This window comes from Onychomys torridus, chromosome 19 (genome assembly GCF_903995425.1).
Source record: "Onychomys torridus chromosome 19, mOncTor1.1, whole genome shotgun sequence".
Lineage (NCBI taxonomy): Eukaryota > Metazoa > Chordata > Mammalia > Rodentia > Cricetidae > Onychomys > Onychomys torridus.
In genome coordinates, this window is record NC_050461.1 from 58,269,775 (window position 1) to 58,290,545 (window position 20,771).

Below are 20,771 nucleotides of genomic sequence, written 5' to 3' on the forward strand. Positions count from 1 at the left end.
TGTATCCAGGTTCCTCAAGATGAGGACTCTGTGAAAGGAAGGAGCAGGTCTTCCTTGACACCTGACTGCTGTCGTCAGGACTATAATGGCCCCCAGTTGGCACTCAGTATTTGATTATCACATTGTCTAACCGCACCATACTCACCTACCCCTCCCTTAACCTGAACCCTGGACCTTTGCTTCCACAGTTGATCCACCACTCTGCTCTGTGCGCCTCCCTCTGCACACAGCCCCGCTGCTGTGGTGCCCACCCTACACACCCTCAATCCTGGCCTCCTATCTCCGCCTTGGAGCGTGCTGCTCACATACATCCTTGTTCTTTCTGGAATCTTCCCCTTGTTCACCTCTACAGCTCTCAAATTCTTCCTCTTCCAAGACTACATTCAGATGTCACCCTGTGAGTCGCTTCTCATTGGGACGCTTGTGAAAGGCACAACGCGCAGCCTTCCTAGCTCTGTATGATCTTGAATCCTTTGCTCTGGCCTGCCCCTTGACCATGTCACTCTTCTCGCCCCCCAGCAGATGTCCGCCTAAGTTATTCTTTACTCTCAAATGTCCCCGGTCACTCCCCCACACCCATCTAATTGCCAGTTACTAAGTGCCCCTCCCAAGCACCCAGGAGACCTTCCACGCCCCTGACTTTCTCTTCATTCTCTCTGTTCCCTAAAAGCTTTCTCAGGCCTTGGCCTCCTGTCTAGCTTGCTCCAAAGGGCCAAAATGCTGGACAATTGGAGTAATGGGACGCTGGCATCTGAGAAAGCATTTCGTACCTTCCCAATGTGAGATAGCAGCAAACACATGGTCCCCAAAGTTCCCGCTACAGAAAACATCTCCCTTTGGGACTCAGCATCCTCAGTCACCATGCCTCATCTCATCCTAGGTCCCCTACAGAGCTGTTTGTTCATTTGCCTAGTTCTTCAGACTCCATTACTTCAGTAGACAAACATTCTCAAGTATCTGTGGGATGAAGTCATAGCTCTCCATCAGTCACAGCCATGGGGTACCCTTACTCCACAGATCTCCTCATCAAGGACCCCATGGACATGCCGGCCACTGGATCTTACTTGATCTCCGAGGCTCCTCTCTGAATTCCATGATGTGTCTGTCCCATGTCACCTCCCGGTGCTCAGACCATTCCCATCTGGTGCACTCTACCATGCTCTGCTCCCATCATGCCTGACGCTCACTCCCACTACTCGCTCTAGAGATCCACTCTCCAACGAACCTTCAGCTCCTGCCCTCAGTCCTACGGGACCACAATCTTTATGTCTAATCCACTTCAGGCCAGGACCATCCTCTCATTCCTCAGTCTTCAGTGGAGGACCGATGTTGCACTGAGACCCCCTTGGCAATCACAGCTATCTGACTGTCTCAGAACTTCCAGATTCACACAGAGCATTCAGAGACTGCCTCCCCATGAGGACATCACATGCCATGCCTCTTTCCTTATTCTCCAGCCAAGACTTTGTCTACGCGGATTTTTAGCATCTTCTACACCTTGAGCATCTCAGACTCACTACTGCCAAACCCACCAAGCCTGCCTGCGCCTGCACCTGCTCACTCCCCCCTGTGGAGCCCCTCCCCAGTAACCAGAACCCCAGGCATGCATTCTCTACTCTTCCCCTGCCCCAACAGGTGTGCAGGCCCCTCAGTGTCTCCAAACACCTCATGGGCCCTCCATTACATTTCACTCCCACCGTCATCCCCATAATTCAACAGCCTCTGCACACTCCCTTCCCCAACAGCCCCAAGATTCATTTCCCCAATTACAGTCAGATAAGCCTCCAGAACATGAATCAGAGAACTCAGAGGCTCACAACCCTCCCAAGGCCTCCTAGCACCGAGAACCATGTTCGGTTTTCCCCAATGTCTACAGCCCTGTCCTGGCCAACCTGTGGGTTGCCTCACATACCAGACATGGAGGCTGCAGCTCCAACTCCAACAGCACAGCCTTCACTCTGCTTCTCTGGCCCAGGGCCCATACGCCTGGCCGGTCTTCTCCTGATTGCTTTGCACACCACCACGGCTGGCCATACTGCACAGCTCAGATCCTTCCAGACTGACCTTCACAGCCCAAGGGCAGCTCTCTGTATGAATTCTCTGCCTACCTTTTTTGGTGTGTTTTGCTTGGTCTCTGGGTGGTTGCTGTCTACACCACTAGAGAGCAGTAGAGAGCAGGTACCGCCCAAGCCAAGACACCTACAACTACAAAGGTACATACTGACTGACTCCCATCCCAAACATACACCCCATCCCACCCACCCCCAGCTTTCCAATCCAGGAACCATAGTGTCCAATGTCTACACAGCCACCCATCATATCACCTGTCCCTCTATCCTCCACCTCCCCATATGTTGTCATGTACAAGGTCCCCCCTGCTGAGGACTCTGCCAGAGACCTCTCTGCTCCAGCAGCACCATGGGAGGTCTTATTGGCCTACCAGCACAATGGAAGGTCTGCTGGCCTTCCTTCACATCTGTCTCTGAACTCAGAGGACTGTCCCTTACAAGGAGGCCTTTGCATAGGCCTTTAAGCCTGTCACCTTAGTTGGCTAAGATCCTGTCTATGACTTCTAGAGATGCCATCTTTACCCAAAAGGTTTTCCTTGGGCTTCTGCCGGACAAACTCCCTTCTCTGCTCCCTTGAGACTTGGGCATGGCATCTGATAGAACACCCACTGGGTCTTCCAAGCTGGGGTCTGGTCTCACCTCCTTCTGAGTCTCCTCCCAGTCTTGCTGGGGACACAGGAGCAAAAATACCACCCTCTCCTGGAAGCTGCAGGCCCTGTAAGGACTGATTCTGTGGAACACATTTGCTGGGCCCCTAGAGTTCGGTGTAAACTCTGGGTAAAAGGCCATGCACGTCCAGGTTCCTTTTGGGTGCCATACCTCGTCCCTACACACGGCTCCACGATGCTGGCACCTCAGACTTTCCCACACAAGCAGATAATGCCCCTTCCTCACAGGTCCACCACTGTCTGATCCTCAGCATCAGAACACAGACAAGTCCCTGTCCACAGTCCTCTCCAGCTGCCTTCTAGAAAGTAAGCCGGTCTTCAGAAGTGAAAGCAGGGCAGTTGTAGAGGACAGGCCTGAGAAATGATGGGTGCCTGCTCTGCCCTTTGCCACAGCCTTAGATAATGTGCCCCTGGGAGGTTTCCTGCAGACAGACTTGAAGGATCTTCCCAGTCGTATGGGTTACCTTTAAAATAAGCAGGGAGGCGATTGTGCTCATTGGCAAATTGTTCCCCACACAAGGTTAACCTGCCTGAGAGTCAACCTGCTCTTCTTTGTTCTAGGGCGCAAAACGCTATGTGTGCAAAAATCCCTCTGAGACCAATGTATCAATTTGACATAGAAGGCCCCTCTTTTAATATTCTAATTCTTCTCATTTTAAACCTTCAGGAGATTCCTCTGTCCACATAGGTTTGCTTCAAATTAAAAGCAGGATTTCATAGGATTACATATTAATAATCTAAATAGCATAACACCACCCAGTTTAAATAGCTTTGCCCTTTGGACTGCTGACCCAGCCAAAAGCCAGCTCACCCCTCCACGGATAGCTGATGACGTGCACTGCCCACACCCAGCCAGTCAGGAATTCACAGCTTGCTATTTGGGTCACCTGTTGGGGCACCCGTGTCTATATGCCATGTCTTTGGGAGAGGAGAGGGGCCATCTCTACATCCCACACACAGTTACACTGTAGACCATGTGGGTCCTCACCGAGAAGCTGTGGATGGGGCCGTAGCTGGTCTAGACCCAAGCCTGGTACCCCTCTGCAGCAGCAGCTTGGCGGAGCTGAAGAGAACACCCTAACTGTGAAGTCTGCTGTCGTCTGCAGTGCCCGGTGCATTCGCCTTCACAGGGATCATATTTATCTCAGTGTATCCTCGTGCCAGCCACGCAGTCCTCACACCCCAGGAGACAGTGTAAGAGTGGCAAGTGACAGGCTTGCATGTGGTGCGAATGTACACTTGCTGTTTGGAATATCCAAGAAACACGCAGTAGTTTACAGTGGGGAGGCATCTGCACTCTGCATTCACAAACTTTTCTGGCCGTATTTCCCTTGCTTTCTTTATATCCTCCCCCACAATCCCAACCCCTTTCCTTTGCTTGGAGCTCCTGCTGTCCTTCATAGTAGTTCACTGGTAAAACACAGCACACAGAGACATTTGCAGGCAGGAGGTATTTGTGGCTTCAGAGTCTCACCCTTAGAGCTGCATGTCCCACAGGTGTGTCTCCTGCTCTTTCCAGGCAATGCTTCCTCCAGCCATGCCACTATGCATCCACAATACTGACTAGATAGCACAGACAGCCTGCATCTGTTACAGGAAGCTGACTGCAATTCCCATTGGGCTCTCAGTGTGACCCCCAAGCCCCATGCAAAATGAAATGTGAGGATGCTCCAGAACAATTGTTGTCTCTCCACGGACAAGATTTTCCTGCTCAATCGGCAGCTCTCCCAACAGTAGGAGGAGAAGCAGAGGTCTAGAGGTCAGCAGAGGACAGGAAATGATGTGGATGCAGAGGGAAGAGCAGGGAGACCACTTGCACTGAACATCCACACTGAGCCAAGCCCCACTTAGGAGGTTCCTTCTCACCCTGGCCTACTAGCCCAGGACGGGTCTGTGGCTTCCAGATGCTTCCGTGAAAGGGATTGTCTATGGCGGGGCTCTAGCACACAGCATTGGTTTCAGACAAGTGTCTGCTGTGTATATGATCAGGTGAACCAAAAAGAAGAAGAAAAACGGGAAGAGAAGGGGGCGATTGTCCCCTCCACGCAGGGTTCACTTTCAGACAGGAGGATGGCAGTGTGTACTTATCCAAGTAGCAGCTGGGCTCAGCAGCCTGCATGTGACTGTTTGGCTCACAAAGAGATCAAAGTGAAAGAAGAAATAGATACAAACTCCACAGGGACACATCTGAACACCTTTGTGTATTTTCATATCCTTGGAGAATACACAAGCTCTTCCCAAAAGGCTCATCCCCACACACACACACCCCAGAAAACTGCCAAGTTTCAAATACTTCAGCAATTGAGACCCAGGTGGCCTGTCCTTTGGCTGCAGACAGAAACAGAAGCCCTAAAAGTGTGTGGTGCCAGGGGCAGGGGGGCAGAGAGCAGCCTTCCCTCAGGGTATCAACCTCCTCTTGTACTTCTGAGTCAAGGGTTTATGAGAACAGACTGCCTACAAGTACCCGAGTACTTACTACCCTAGTAGCATCCCATACAAAGCTGTAGAGGCCTTGTGCTTCTGTCTTGGGGACAAGGGTAAGCGTGCCATAGCAGGGTTGGCTTCTCCTAGTTGGAACCATATACAGAGTAGATCCCTGGAAACCGCCTCCTTCAGGTAGGGTGCCCTTTATTACCCAAGATAATTCAGATCTCTTTGGAGTTGCTCATCTTTATCCAGAACCATAATTTCTACTATAATGCCAGCCCCGTCCCCAGACAAAGACAGCATCTTCAGATATACACAAATGCAAACACTAATCTCAAAAAAAGTGTACAGTGGCCTACAAATGTGCACTTGAACATGCTCAAGCGCACACACACACACACACACACACACACACACACACACACACACCAGTTGCCAAAAGAGAAAAGATATTTATTTTGTAAAGGAAAAAAATGAAATGTACATCAGGAAAAAGACCCGGGGCAAGCCTAGTCATAGGCCTGAGGTTTATTCCAACAACGCCAAGAGAGTCTATGGACCCCACCTTCTCCTACCCTTCCAACCCAGGGCCAATCCCCAGAGTTCCTTTTGGGGAGTGCAGTCAATCTCTGCTGACCACAATCCAAGGGCAAGAGCACAAGCTTATACATAGATGCTCAAAGCACAGTGCTCTGTAAGTCACAAATACATGGGATGGGACTGGGGAGAGAAGCGTCAGAACTAGAGGTCAGCTGGGAGCAGAGTCCACACCCTTTGAGGCAATCAAGCCAACAAGCAATTCTAAGCAGAGCTCTGCTGAACACTGCCTGCAGATGTGTGAGTGGCCATTGGGCCATGTGGTCATCATGAACTGACCCAGGGCTGGGGAGGAAGGATTACAGGAGTCAACTGGGTCCTGGAGGGAACATGATCATCCTCCTGGTGGCTGTACCCTAAGAGCTCCTGGGCGGGCACCTAGACCAGCTCTGGTCCTGAGGAGGGTCTCAACCCAGGCATTCCATGTTCCAGAACCGAGGTCCGCCCTGGTCAAGAAGTAAGTGGTACCTGGGAGCAGTAGCAAGAAAGGTAATATGCAACCTGGCAGAATCTGCAAGGGGAAAGCAAGGCTTTAAAAGCGCGGCTTTCCAGCGAGATGCAGACAAAGGCTCGGGTGCGCACGCGGTGGACTGTAGCACCAAATCCACGCTCAGGGCCCCGGCGGATGCCAGAGTCTCCCATTTACCCACGCATGTGCCCTCTCAGCACATACTCTCCCACCCGGTCCCACCTGGTCCCCTCCCGACCCAGTCAGTGTTCTGGTCCTCACCCTGCTCGCCCTCCATCAACAACCGCAGCGATTCCTTCCTCTGCGCATCTGGAGTCTCTTCCCTCAACATCTCCTGCCTGCCTCCTTCTTTCCAGGGAAGCTCTGCTTGACTTCTCTGATCAATCTTGTCATTGCCCCCCACCCCACGACACGCCTTCTGCTGCCCCTGTCCCAGCAGGCTTTCAGCCCTGCGCCTGAGAGTGGAGAGGCAGAATGGTCATGCTACTGTCCTGTCGTTCCGTGGGTCGGAGTGAACCAGAGGTGCCTCTTTCTTCCATGCTAATGCCCCATTGTTCCTCCTCTTTCTTTACCCACATAAGCAGCACCAGCTACCAAGAATCTGTGTGAGGTGGGCTGGGGGTATGCGTCCTCTTCATGAGGGTGGGCGCATCTAGTTCCATACCACTGGTCCATGCGCCAGAACGTGGACACTGAGGCGCGAGCCCAGCCTTCCCTTTACATTTGCAAGCCTCAGGTTCCTGAACCCTGCCTGCCCCCATCGCAGCTGCAGGAATCCAGTGGTTTGGATCCCCGGGACCCCAGTGGAAGGAAGCGTCTATACTCCAGTCTAGTGGTCACAGGCTGGAGAGAATCATGGAATAATCGGTGACAAACTTAATGGTCTAAATAATGGGCCAGGTCAAAGTGGCCAGGGACAGCTCTGGGGAAGCAGGTTAGTTTCTAAATGTCTGGCTCCCTACACCCTCCGGGTCACCCTTCCTCTGAGCGCACTAGGGGCTTGGGAAAGCCCAGTGTCCCTACGCTGACCGGCGGTCCCAAACGCCACGGAGGTGCCACCAGCTTCCTGGGGCCCACTGGCCGATCTCGGCCGGGTACACACGCACCTTGCCGGCCACCCACCACCGCAGCAGTTCCCTCTCCACCCCATGATCCAAGGCCCAGACTCGACCCCCACCAAGAGAGAAACCACCCGGGCCGCGGAGAACGTGGAGCCGGACCACTTACTGGGGCTGAGGAAACACTCGGTCAGCCTTCGGAAGCAACTCGCATTGTTAGAAGGTCCATCTTCCATGTCGGAGCTGAAGAGCAGCGGCCAGGCGGTGGCTAGGGGGAAGGCGGCGCCTCGGGGCCGCCACGGAGTTCGGCCACCGGCGGCAGAGCCTGGGCCGAGGCCAGGGCAGCCCCCGCCGGCGCCCGGAAAGCCCGGGGAGTCTGTGCGGCGCGCGCCCGGGTGGAGGGGGAGCCGCGGCGGCGGCGGCGGTGGCCGGGGCCCGGCACGGGCTGGGAGCAGCAAGCCTAGGATCGCAGGCGAGAGGAAGAGCCGCCGCCGCCCGCCGCTGCCACCGCCGCTGCGGTGACTACTGCCGGGGGGGACGCTCAAGGGAGCTGCCTCTTGTCCTCCTCCTCCTCCTCCTCCGCCAGCATCGCCGCCGCCGCCTCCTCCTCCAGCCGCCGCTGCGCCCTCCCTTCTCGGGAGACGCACGGGGAGGTGGAAGGCAGATGAGGAGGGGACGAGAGGGGGAGGGGGCAGGGGGGGCGGCGGCCAGAAGTACCAGGAAGATGAAAAGGAGGAGGAGGGGATAGGGGAGGAGAAGGCGAGCGCGGAGGGAGCGCGGGCCGCCACCCAGCCGCAGCAGCCAGCGCTGAGCGCGGAGAGGGCGCTGGGGCCCCCAGCGGGGCTGGCGTGGCCTGCGGGAGACAGGGACCGGGACAGGGGCGGGGGCGCCGCAAGCTCCTCCCGGCCGCAGCCAGGCAGCTCCCGGGCCAAGCTCAGGCCCACTGCGCTCCACCCGCTGGCCTCTCCGCGCCGGGGTTCCTGACGGACTTGGCCGCGACCGAGCTCGTCCCCAGCCGCTGGCAGCGGGGCCTGGGGGCGGGGAGCGAACCGCTCCTCCGGGCTGGCCATGGCCCTCCTCCCCAGCCTCCAAGGGGGCAGGCGGGAGGGCGCGGCGGCCGGCACTCGGCGGGCTCCGCCCCCGCAGCACCAGCCCTCCCCGGCGTGCACAGACTCCGGTCCGGTCCGCCGCTCGCGTCTTGGGTGCTTCGCCAGCTGGGGGTTCACATCATGTTTCCTTTGGGATTCAAGAGGACCCCGGGCTGGGGACGAGTCCCGAGTCGCAGCGCCTCGGTGCGGGCTGGTGCGCACAATCCTCGTCCTTCCCCGCCGGGCGAGGGGCTGCGGGGACGCTGCCCGCGGGGCGGGGCGTGGTTTGTGCGCGCTCCGAAGCCCGAGCCGCGGCGACTGCTCCAAAGCAGCGGAGAAAAGCGCCGCAGTGTCGCTGCCCGTGGAGGCGGCGGCGGTGGCGGCGGCAGAAAACGCCCACTGGCGGAGCAGGCGTTCCCCGCGCCGCCACCGCCCGCGCCCACGTTGCGCGTCCGCTGGGACTCGGCCCCGCCGCGGCCGGCCCCAGCACCCCGGCACTGTGCGCGTGGTGTGTGCCCCTGGCCGGCCAGTCTCCCTGGCAGTGCCACATCTGGGTCTGGCGTTCCAGATTCTAAACCCACAGCCTGGATAGCTGTTCTAGCAGTGTGCGAGCCACATCCGCCTGCGGGTGACCTGAGCCAGGGAATTCTCCCTTAGCCGGCCAGCAGCATCTACAGAGCAGAGTTCGGCCAGGGATCCGGGAGGGAAATTCAAACTCGGACCCTTCGCAGGAGTTTTAAGATCAAGGCAGAGTTCCCATTAGGTCTCAAAGGGCGGTTCATCCTGGGACTTCATTTCCCATACTTGCTTTAAAACGAACTTTGTGTGCGCCAGCCCACTTTGTCCCAGTGGGGACTAGAAGTCAGAAAGAGCAAACTAGGTCTCAAAACACGAAACTTAAAGAGTTCATAGCTCTGAAACCCAGAGGCCATCTGTCGCCAGCAGCTTACTTGTGCTCCCTACTCCTTCATCAGCCTGCGGTCGGCTTCTGTGGAAGGAAACTGGCCCAGTGGACTCTCTGAACAAGGAACTTCGGAAGTTGGGCGCGCTTCACTAGCCAGCAAGCCCAAGTGCAGGTGCCGGCAGTCTGCGCTCGCCCGCAGGGACCGTCTCTGCACACCCAGTTGGAGTGTGGGGCAGTGTCCTGGTTGCCTCTTGGTAGAACTGTCAGGGTCATCTTCCCCGGAGAGGGGGAGCGCTTGCGAAAGCCACAGCCTAGCACCCAAGCTTGTGCTGCGGTGCAGCGGCTCGCCAGACCCAGGGCTGGGACTCGTGGCTTGCGACCTTCCAGGGACCGCTTCTCCCCATCAGAGTTTTCTTTTTCATTCAGACGTTTTTCGGGATTTTTGGTTTGTAGCGAATTCCACATTCTTCTGCAGTGAAGTCTTTTCCCGACTCCCGACTCCAACCCCCTAAGTGTGGAAACGGAACAGTCACAGTTGCGCCAAACTGACCAGGTGGCATTCCAGGGACATGGTGCTTCGGATGTTCTCTGCCATGTAAAGTTCCTGGGGGTTTTGGCAATTCTGGGACAGACCGCCTCAGCATGTCCCTGGAGCCAGTCCACTTTAGCTAGGGAATCCCTGAATTTGGGAAACAGGAAAATGGTACTGTGACTTTTACCTTGGGGGCTAAGAGTGCAGAGACGTTGTTTTTCTCACCCAACCCCCCAACCCCTGACCCCTGTGAAGAAAAAAAACAGTCAGAACAGTGGTGCTACCGGGTCTCTATGTGCAGCCTCAGGCTTGCTCTTCTGAGCCGCACAGACGCGACCCTTGCTGGCGTGGCTGGGAGCTGGCGTTAGTGCCGGTTTCCGGGACTCGATGCTCCTGCAAAAGCGCTTGGGCAAAGGGGGTTTCTCCTCGAAGAGTTCATCGTTCATTCTTACAGGGCACGCCATTTTTTCATGCCGCTTAAGCCTTATCGGTCGTTGGTTTTTGAGTTATTAAAACGATTTTCCAGGTACCCAAAAATTTACTTCTTGGTGGATATAAGCTACCTTGAAGGCGCAGCAGGCGGGTGAAAAGCATCAAATATTTGTTCTCTTAGTCTTTGTTAGATCAGGATTCAAACTCTCGTTAACCCTTTTCCAGAGTCAGTCGGTCGGTCTTCTTTTTTCCATCCGGTTCCCCGCGTTGCTTGCTGGAAGGGACGCGTATCCTGGACAAATTACAAAGTCACAAAGTATATAACGACGGAAGAGGGCTCGGAGGAGGTGTACATAAGCAATTACATTTTGATCGCCCTCCCTTCGCCCTTAACACTGACTGGCGTCCATAGTTGTTCATTTAAGTCTTGTAGGCGCCTGGCTACTTTGTATTCTGAACACAGATTTAAAGACTCGTAGGTCTCAAGATTGGTATTTCCCTTCCCTTTGGCGTTTCTCTACAGATATGCCGGACCTTGTCACTGCAAACCCCTTGTGATAATAAACACATTATTGAGCCTTATGGAGTGCTATGGTGGTATTCCTAAACTTGGCCGTGTAGTTAGTGTTGGAATGGCATCTGGGATTGTAGTTCGATCGGACCGCAGCTGTGGATGTTAGGGGTACAGGCAAAGGTGATCAGGTGCCCCGGCTGTCTCAACGCTCTTGGTAAAAATGATTCTCCTCACCTCAGGTGAAGTGTCAGCTCAACTTGCAGGGATTGAAAACTAAAAGAACAGTAAGACAGCAGTTAGCAGTTAGTACCAGCACACATCAGAAGTACCTAATTTATGTTATAGGCTTTTAAAATACATCGTTCAAGGCAGAGCCCAAGAAACGTGGAAATGATGATTTTTCTACAAAAAAAATGTAAATTTTATTTTTAATTATCTAAAGTTAATAGCCAGCATGATTAATATTTGATAAACTTTTTGGTAGACCTATAGGTCGGTGTTTTTCAATAAATTCCTGTTAACTTTTCTATCACCTGGGGAGGGGGCTGTTTTTCTCTCTCTTTTAACATGCTAACAACCTTAGTTCATTAACCTTTGAAAACCAAGGCTAATTAAATGTTAAACCGACTGGCTTAAACAGACAAGGTTTGGGGGTGATTTGTGTGACTGGGTAACTCTGTGGTGTGTGTGTGTGTGTGTGTGTGTGTGTGTGTGTGTGTGTGTGTTCCTCTTTCTCCTTACCTTTATTTTAACTTTTAGACCTTATTTACAATACAGAGACATATTGTGTTGTGACTATTGTTGCCAACTCAGACTCAGATCATTTAGCTGCTACTTATCAGCTAGTGCCTTTTACACAGACCTTCTGCATCCTAACAAGGTGGTTTACACTATCTGGTGTGAAAATGTGGGCTACCTCATTCAGCCCTTACTCTGGATCCCCTAAGCCCCACAGGTCCCTTCCGAGCTGGCTGTAACTCTGACTTCTTCCAGGAAGTTCCCTTCACCTTCTCTCATCCTCAGCCCAACACAATTTTGTCTCTAGACTACTGGAATTTGGTTCTTCCTAGCACATCTAAAGAAAGTTTCTGTCTGTGTGGTTTACACTGACAATTCCATTTTAAACTACCTGGCACCGGGGACTTGCTATCCCATAACATTTAATAAAAGACAGACAGACGAACAGACTCTCCTTCCTCCCTGTCACCTGCTAAGAGATGACAGATTTCTATTATTGGTTATGTTAACAAACATCACTAAAGTGGGGGCTGTATTCTTACAGTACTGTCATCATCAAGCCTAAAAGGGGAAAAATGCAACATTATAATTCTAGTAAGAAAAGTATTATTGAAATCAATGCTAGGATGGGGAAGTCTTGAAAACAAACCAGAGATGATAAAATAATAGTAGTAGTAGTAGTAATAATAATAATAATAATAATAATAACTTCTTCACTTACTGCCTAAGTTCCTGTGTCATCAATAAAGTTACTTTATAAATTTAAGCATTCATTATTAGATAAGTTCAATTCTGTTATTTTATGTGACAAGACAAATAGCCAGTATAGTTTGCATTATCTGCAGTGTAGTTTATATATTTGCATATGTAGCAAATATCAGAATACTGTCCAGTTATTTTGGTTTTGATTTGTTCCAGTACGAATACTCCACATAAATCTCAAGGGTTCATTTCTTCAGAAGAAAGGATTATGTGTATTTCTTGGCAGGAATAGGGTCTAAGCAGAAACCTTTACCAGTCCAAACTGTAAGGTTTAATTCCTTCCTGACAATGAGTTCTGCACAATTGCTGTGAGTACTGAGTCACAAGAGTACTGGTATTAATAAGTACTGTCCAGGTTTTATAGTGGTGAAGACTTCGTTCTTGGGATAACCATGTTCGCTTGTTTGTTTGTTTGTTTGTTTGTTTGTTTGTTTTTCAAGACAGGGTTTCTCTGTGTAGCTTTGCGCCTTTCCTGGGACTCACTCTGTAGCCCAGGCCGGCCTCGAACTCACAGAGATCCGCCTGGCTCTGCCTCCCGAGTGCTGGGATTAAAGGCGTGCGCCACCACCACCCTGCCCATGTTAACTTTTAACAGCACTCCCACATGACACAGGTGTTTAACCACACAGAACCAAGTTTCAAAGTTTTGCCTTTAAACAGTATGGCATCCCTGTAGAAACGCACAGCATTTATAGGATTCTGAACTGTCTCTCAGTACTCAAGGCCACATAGACGTTGGACCACAGCCAGGAGCTCTGCTTAACCAACCAGCACCATCATCAAACTTTTGCAAATAAGATACAATGATTTCATTTCAAAGCAAAGAGGACATTGTGTCTCAAAAATCTCAATAATAAACCTAAAATAATCCTTCCAGAGAACTGAAGGTCATTCCCTACTCTAGAGTAGGAAGCCAGCATGAAAGGCATCAGGGATACAGAGTTGCATCCTGTATGCTCTGTCCTGAACCCCGGGTACCAGTGAATATTCAGGTATTAGTGAGGGAGGTGACCAGGCTGCCTCTGAATCCACCCTCCATGCTCATAGCTCAGAGCTCTCCCACCTGTCACCTCGAGATATCACATGATGTGTGTTTTCTTCACTTGTTGCTTGAGAATCTTCTTGACAATATTTTTAATTTTTAAAGTAAAATGTGTTTACTTATTCATTTATTACACATGCACACACATCACAGGTGCATGGATGTGCTGGGGGTGGGATCTATATGCCCACGTATAAAGGTCAGGGAACAACTTTCTAGGCTTTTTTCTCATTTTCTACTAGGTGGGTCCCAGGGACTGAACTCAGGTCACCAGGCTTGGTGACAAGCACCTTTATTGGCTAAGATGCCATCTTTTTCTTGGCCCATATCTTTACTTCTAATTGTCACATTTTTATTATGGACCTCAACAAGTATATTAGGGCTCTGAGGTAGTTATAAGAGAAAAAAACACTGTTGGATTTGACAGCTCAGTCTCAAAAACTTTCCAAATGGTTCCTCCATCTAACAATTGATTCCTTTCTGTTCTTCTCAAAAGTAAATAAAGCATGGCACAGAGCATAGGAGACACACCAAGTCTGGACCAGAATTAGACGGGCATTCAAGGGTGTGAGGCTGCAGCAGGGTTTGGGTGAGTTGTTCTGATGTCTGGCCTTGGCTTTGGAAGATGGCAGCTTTTAAAAAGGAGAAAGCAAGGCTCTTTCTGTCTGAGTTTCTCTTACTAAAAATATCAGAAGGGCAAAGGGGAGAGAGACAGACAGAAGGAGAGCAATTAGCAGGGTCACAGAAGATGTGCTGCAGTGGAACAGTGTCCAGACTAGTTTTACAAGGGTTTGGATGTTAGGTTTTGAGACCCTTGTCTAGTCCACAGCTTATTAAACTGTGGGGTCCACATGGAATTGCATAACTGGATGTGAGGCTTCAACAACAACAACAACAACAAAAAAACCCTGACAACAGGGAAATGCTCCCCAACATTCAACCACTAAACACTAATTCAAAACCACCTGTTGCCTCACTGTAGCCTCCGTTCTGGACACACACCTTGAGCACTTTGCATGGAGCCTGGCACCATACAATGCAGTGCCCACAAAAGCTGCTGGAAATGCCTTATTGTAACATGAATTGCTAAATGGTCTTTTTAATTAAAAACCCGGAACCAGATATTGGGTAGGGTAAATGCTGAAAGATCAGATAGACAAAGGAACGAGCCACTGCTGCGTCTCACCTGTAGGACTCCTCAGCCTGAGAAGCATCTAGTTCCTGTCTCCTTGTGCCTTATACACCTTTCTCCACCCAGACATCACTTCCTTCTTAGTACTGGGATTAAAGGTGTGTGTGCTTCCCCAGAAATGGCATGAGATCTCAAATGCTGCATTAAAGGTGTGTGCCACCACTGCCTGGCTCTGTTTCTCTCCTAGACTGAGTCAATCTCATGTGGTCCAGGATGGCTTTGAACTCACAGAGATCCAGACAGATCTCTGCCTCCCCAGTGCTAGGATTAAAGGTGTGGGCCATCACTGCCTGGCCTCTAAGTTTAATCTGGTGGCTTGTTCTGTCCTCTGATCTTCAGGAAAATTTTATTAGGGTTCACAATAGATCACCACACCTTGGTGGGGGTTGGAGACTTGTGTCATATGATTTGTAGCGTCTTTACCCTGCATCAGCTTTCCTGCTCTTACAGAAGCATCATGGTCTCGTTACGGAAGGGCAGACTTTCAATACTTTGCTATTCCCTTTTCAGCATAAGGAACTCCTAGTCTATCTGTGGAGTGGATTGCAATTGAAGGTTAGATTTTTAAAGCCTCGGCTTGAGTTACTGACTTGAATTTCGTCAAAAATTCTGAAATGAATTTTGGCTTGGGAGTAAGAAAGAATCTCCAGCATTTATTGAATTGCCCTAAAATCTACTTTGATGGCCACAGCATTGACAATTATATGTCCAAAGTATATTGATCAAGTCTGAAAACCATTGAAAATGTTCTATGTCCTGCGATGTCAAATATTAAGAGTTAAGATTGTTTAAGATTCTTTTTGAAAGAAATAAGCTTGCCCATCTCATTAGTATGCAAATGTGTTTTAGTCTTTAATAAGGGGATATGCTTGAGGATGCTTGTACCCTTAGCCAGCCACCACTGCTGTCAAGTGTTTTTTTTTTTATTTATATGTAGAAATCTATACATACTACTTGAAAAAATACACTAAAATGTCAGATGACGTTGGAAATGTACATAATAAATCCCGATTTTACTTTGTGCTGCTTCTTACGACATTCACTGCCATAATCTGCAAGGCTCAAGGTGAAGGTCACCACAGTGGCAAACAGGGCTAATTATGTCCTCAGAGAAGGATATGCCAAGACTGAGTGCGTAGAGGCATTTGTTGGCTTTATTTCCCATGTCATGTTGGCTGCCTTTAAAGGAGCCATGTGGCTAAGCCCAAGCATGGAATTTGTGGCCTAAATGCATAGGAAAGTATGTCTGGGCTGCCATTGCTGAAGTTGTCCACTTGGCAGCAAAGCCAATGTAGCTGTGTTACACACTGCTGGGTAAGTTGGCCACCAAAGGATTAGAGAGGATGCTCCAGAGGAGCAATTATTTTCCATGTTCTGGGGGCATTCTGCATTGTCTCCTTCCCAAAGTATCTGCTTTTGGGCCCCTGCTTCTTCAGTGGGTATTTTTAACTCAAGGATTTTTACTCCATTGCATGTAAACAAATATAACCTTATATGCTTCTTAATCTGAATCACCAAAAATGTATTTAAGCAAAACACAGGAAGCACAGACTGGCTTGGAGACAATTATATCATAGTTACCAATTAGCTGTGGCTGCTTTTCCATCCATAATGCAAAGGCCTTACCAAGGCCACTGAGCAACACAGGAGACATCATCACCTCAGAGTCATCTCAACTGACACGTCTAGGCAGCCTCTGTAAAGGCTTAGGCTGCCATGTGCATTCAGAATGATCCCCCTACTTTGTGAAAAAAAAAATAGAAAGCAATAATTAAGACCAAGCAAAAATTAATGTGATTGTTATATGATTCTCTTATATTATTGACAATTGAGTTATGATATAATCACCTTAATGTGAATCTTAATATTTCCTATAAATACTTTTCTTTTTGCCTTTGGAAGAAAAAGATGTAATTGCTTTGCATTTAGAAGCAGTCCCTGCTTATTGGTGAGCTCCTCAGTTTGCAGATGAAAGAGGAGGTTAGAGAGATGTCTGGGGTCTTGGGGTATCCCATAATTTCCATGAAGATTAGAATGGGCACAAATACACTAAAGCAAAAGTAAAGTCCATGAGGCATGGGGACCTATAGATGGACAGTGGTCACATCTCCAAGTTTGAGAGAGTCTCTGCTCATATTCCCTTCTGGATGCAAAGTGTCTCTGTTCATCACATTTCACATCTTCTGTTGAATGTTTGGAGTCTAACAAACCTCCCTGAATATATCTACTGCCCAGGATTGTCTGATCCATCTTTTAGATCACACTAAGCTGTTGAAAAAAACTAACTTCATGGCTTTTCAATGCCTTCATGTCAATCACCCTTTTTTTTATTAAAAGGGTGTTTTTTTTTTTAAGGCAAGAAGTTCACTATTTTAAATAAACAGCATTCTTTTTGTTATGGTGAAATACACTTAACAGAAAAGGCATGGCTTTAACTACTTTTGGTGTATACAGTACTGTGACATCAAACATATTCACAATGTCGTCCAACCGTCCATCTCCCAATATGCTTCTCATTTCCAAACTTCAAGTCTATATCACTAAACACTACCTATACCCAGTGTCCAGAGCCACACTGAACTCCCACACTGATAGCCCAGTACAGCAAGGTGGGACAGGGGTGTCACATAGCAGTAGGCAATAAAAGCAGCCTGGGTATACAAGGGAGGTGTTTTCCTGAAAGAACTTAACTATCACCACTGCAGAGGGGAGAGCTGACATGTGTCTGCCATATCAGGAGAGATGAGCCCAGAATTTGTGCAGGACAGTGGATGTAGAGCCAGCCACAGGAGGCTAGAAAAGTTCAGTGGCCAAGGAGCAGGGGTCCAGGAAGGCCATGCTTGACTCTGTCTGCCTCTTAACATTTCTGAGAACTGACTTCTGAAAACACAGTGTTTTCAGGTATTTATAAGGTGTCACGTGGGGTTTGAACCTTGCTTGTACTGTGTGACATTTAATCTGAGCACATAGATCCAGCACCTAAGACATGCAATATATTTTGTGGTGACCACACTCAAAAGCCTTCCTTCTAGCCTTTGACTGTTTTTGAAGCATCAAGAGGACTCTTGCTACAGAAGCGAACAGTCTACTTTCTTATAAATGTCACCCCCTGATAAGTAGACTGAAAGAAACTCTTACATTTTGCTTTGTTTTAGCTACTTAGCTTAAGCTGTCATAGCCCTCTTCCCCTAAGCCCAGTAAACTCGAGGATTGCAGGTCTTAGAGACATGACAAAGTCACAAACTCACAAAGTCATAAGGTGGTAACTCCTAATGGGGCAATCCAGCCACTTAATGTTAGCAACCACCCTGACAAAAATCACTTCGGGGGGCCTTCAGCCAAGAAGTCCTTCCCACATAAAAGCAAGATCACACATTAAATAACCATGCTGCCGAGGAGGACCATACATGCTACAAAATTCAATCTCATTGCTTCCACTCAAAAGTTATTTCTTTTTTTCTTAGAAAGGAAAACATTTCATTGGGGGCTGTCTTACAGTTTCAGAGGTTTAGTCAATTATCATCATGGTGGAATGCATGGTAACATGCAGGCAGACAAACTGTATTTCTTAATACAAATTAATTAATTAATAAAATAATTTCTTAATACAAAATAAGGCAATGTCTCTTGTTTTGTTTTGCTTTAATCATATTTAAACAAATCTAACAGAAGCAAGATCTCAGTGGAGATGTAAGACTAAGGGAAGTAACCCTGGGACTCTCTAAATTGCCTTTTGTATTTAGAACTTGATTCTACCTTTTAAGACTCCCACAGGTTTATCCACAACTCGCTAAGTGCAAAGGGTCTGCACTATTCCATGTCTCTTGTTGGTCACAGATGAAAGCCATCTCTTCTTACGTGACCAAAGTTCTTCGAAATAATTCGGTATCCCTCGTGTTGCTGCCTGGTGTTGCCAGTCTTTCCTGGATTCGAGGGAAGACCCCTCCTTCTATGTCAGTGTGTTAAATAGGTCCCTGCAAGGCCACACTACCCTTAGCAACTAAGCCCAAAGTAACACCGTACATATCACAGAGTGGTCATGTCTCACCCGGAAAGCATGGCGCCACTCAGAAAGAAACAGAAATCGAGAAAATTTGCACTTTTAGAAAACAGAAATGTTAACTAAAGTGAAAAAGGAGAAGGGGCAGGACAGTGTTACAAACGGGTGTTGCAGATTCCCTGGAAGTTTGAGGTGCACAGAACAGTGTCTGCCTGTCTCTGTCTCTTTCTGTCTTCCTCCTCTCTGGCTTCTCTGTCTGTCTCTCCCACCTCTTTCTTACACACACATACAGTGCTAGAGATTAAACCCAGGACCTTGCCATGTTAGCTAAGTAAACTACCACAGAGCTACTACCCCCAGCCCTATTCTCTAGTTGTTCCCCCCCCCTTTTTTTTTAAATGCAGCCTGAGTTTTTATTTTCTGTCTTTGTTCTATAGGATTATGGATATTTTCACCCAAACATTTCCCCCAAGTTGTGCTTGTAGGGAGCCACAGTTTCATAATTAAATAGTCTGTGAGTCACATACATTCTAGATCTGTTTTTGAGACAGGTCTCTGTATTCCTGGCTGTCCTGAGAACTTGCTAGGCTCGCTTTGAGTTCACAGAGGTCCACATTTGGCCTTTAGATGGTTTTAAATCTGATTATATATAATAGGTTACATAGAAGGATGTTTCTTGATTTCCCAGTTGGTATGAATATCTCAGACATGTTACTCTGTTGCTGTATTTTATTTTTGGATTCCACAAAATAATGTGTGTGGAAAAGCTCTGATTTCAAATATTTTAAACAAGTATTTTTGGTGTTGAAAGGTGTGATCCCACTGCATACATTCAGGTAGGGAGGAACTCCTGCTTAAACATGCAGGCATGCTGAGGGAGTCTGTACACAGGGATACACTCTCCAGGTTCCCATGACCCCCTTTCCTGCTGCACAGCATGACTTAAAACAGAATTTTTTGGAGCCTTGTGGTCCATATTTAGAAGGGAAGGAAGAGTGATAGTTACCTCTTCCCACTGTGAAGAGTGTATCTAAGATCATGTGTGTGAAGATGCCCCCAGCACTGTCCCCGGCCAGCAGTAAGCATATGGTAAACAGAAATATTACCAAAACCAGGCATGGTGGCACACCGTGTGAATTTGAGGCCAGCCCAGACGATACAGCAAGATCCCTAGAGGGCAGAGGAGGAAAAAGAAAGAGGAAAGAAGAGGAAAAGACACTGCAGACGTGAGAAGGAAGCTTAGCCTGGACCTTGAGTTCGGGGCTGGTGGTGCCCTCTAGGAGCCGCTCCATCTTACCCGCCCTGAGCAGTGACCTCACCTTCTGACAGCTGACCAGAGCCTGGAACAAAACCTGTGCTCAGTGACTGTGACTTGCTATGTCTAGGAGGACTTGGCCTGAATCAATGACCTGGCCTGGGACATCAGTGCCCGAGCTTGCAGCCTAAGGTCCTTGACCCACTGTGTCCTTCAGGGATGGGCTCTCACACAGCTCTGAGCACAGGCCTTGCTGGGCCACAGCTCTCCCACGGCAGGACAGGAACTCCCCACCCCTCCAGTCACCCCCGAGAGATGCATAGACCGCTTCAACAGTCTTCTGATGACTGACTTAAGGGTCAAAGGTCACGCTGGATGGCCCTTATGCTGAGATGAAGACTTGGAACTTCAAGTCAGTCGGTGTCAATCAAGGCCGTGGTCCTCCCCATGCATGTGGGCCTCATGTGTGACTCAGGTCAGTCTTAACAGTGACAGCGTAGGCCCCTGAAGACCCAATCTGCTTACGGTGCCTGCAGAGGCTCCCGGCACCCTCTGTGCTTCTCTGGAGCTCGGGCTTCTCCTCCTGCTCTGAAGACCTCATGCTTGCCAGATCAACCACCCAGGCCTTTTCTCTGATCATCTGTGAGTCTATGCACATATATGTGGGGATATGAGTGTTTGCATACATTTTGTACTTGCATATATAAATATATATACATATATATATGTATATATATAATGTGTGTGTATGTGCATATGTTGTAATGACACAATACATTTGTTTGTGCATGTGTAGACACATACATATGTTTATATGTCTGTATGTATGCATGTATACATATCAGTCTGTGTGAATACATACATACTAATATGTCTATATATATGCATATACATCTGTAGATTCATGTTTGTGTGTATGTGTACACATGTGTGGCTGCATGCATTCTTGAACATATACATGTCTTTACATGTATGTGTAGATACATGTGTGCATATAAGTTTATGTTTGAATGCCTGTGCATAT

At 49.0% G+C, this 20,771-nt stretch overlaps 1 protein-coding gene across 4 annotated transcripts in view; it reads right to left on the reverse strand.

The window, feature by feature from the left end:
- Positions 1 to 20,771, reverse strand: part of Pde10a (phosphodiesterase 10A) — a 426,835-nt gene that overhangs the window by 175,398 nt on the left and 230,666 nt on the right. Inside the window, exon 1 of one of the 4 annotated variants that reach the window (XM_036168828.1) lies at positions 7,458 to 8,734. The exons of the other annotated variants lie outside the window; for them this stretch is intronic. Coding sequence (XP_036024721.1) covers positions 7,458 to 8,358 — 901 coding nt within the window. The 5' untranslated portion in view covers positions 8,359 to 8,734. Of the gene's footprint in view, positions 1 to 7,457; positions 8,735 to 20,771 lie in introns of those variants that run through there. 4 annotated transcript variants of the gene reach the window in all.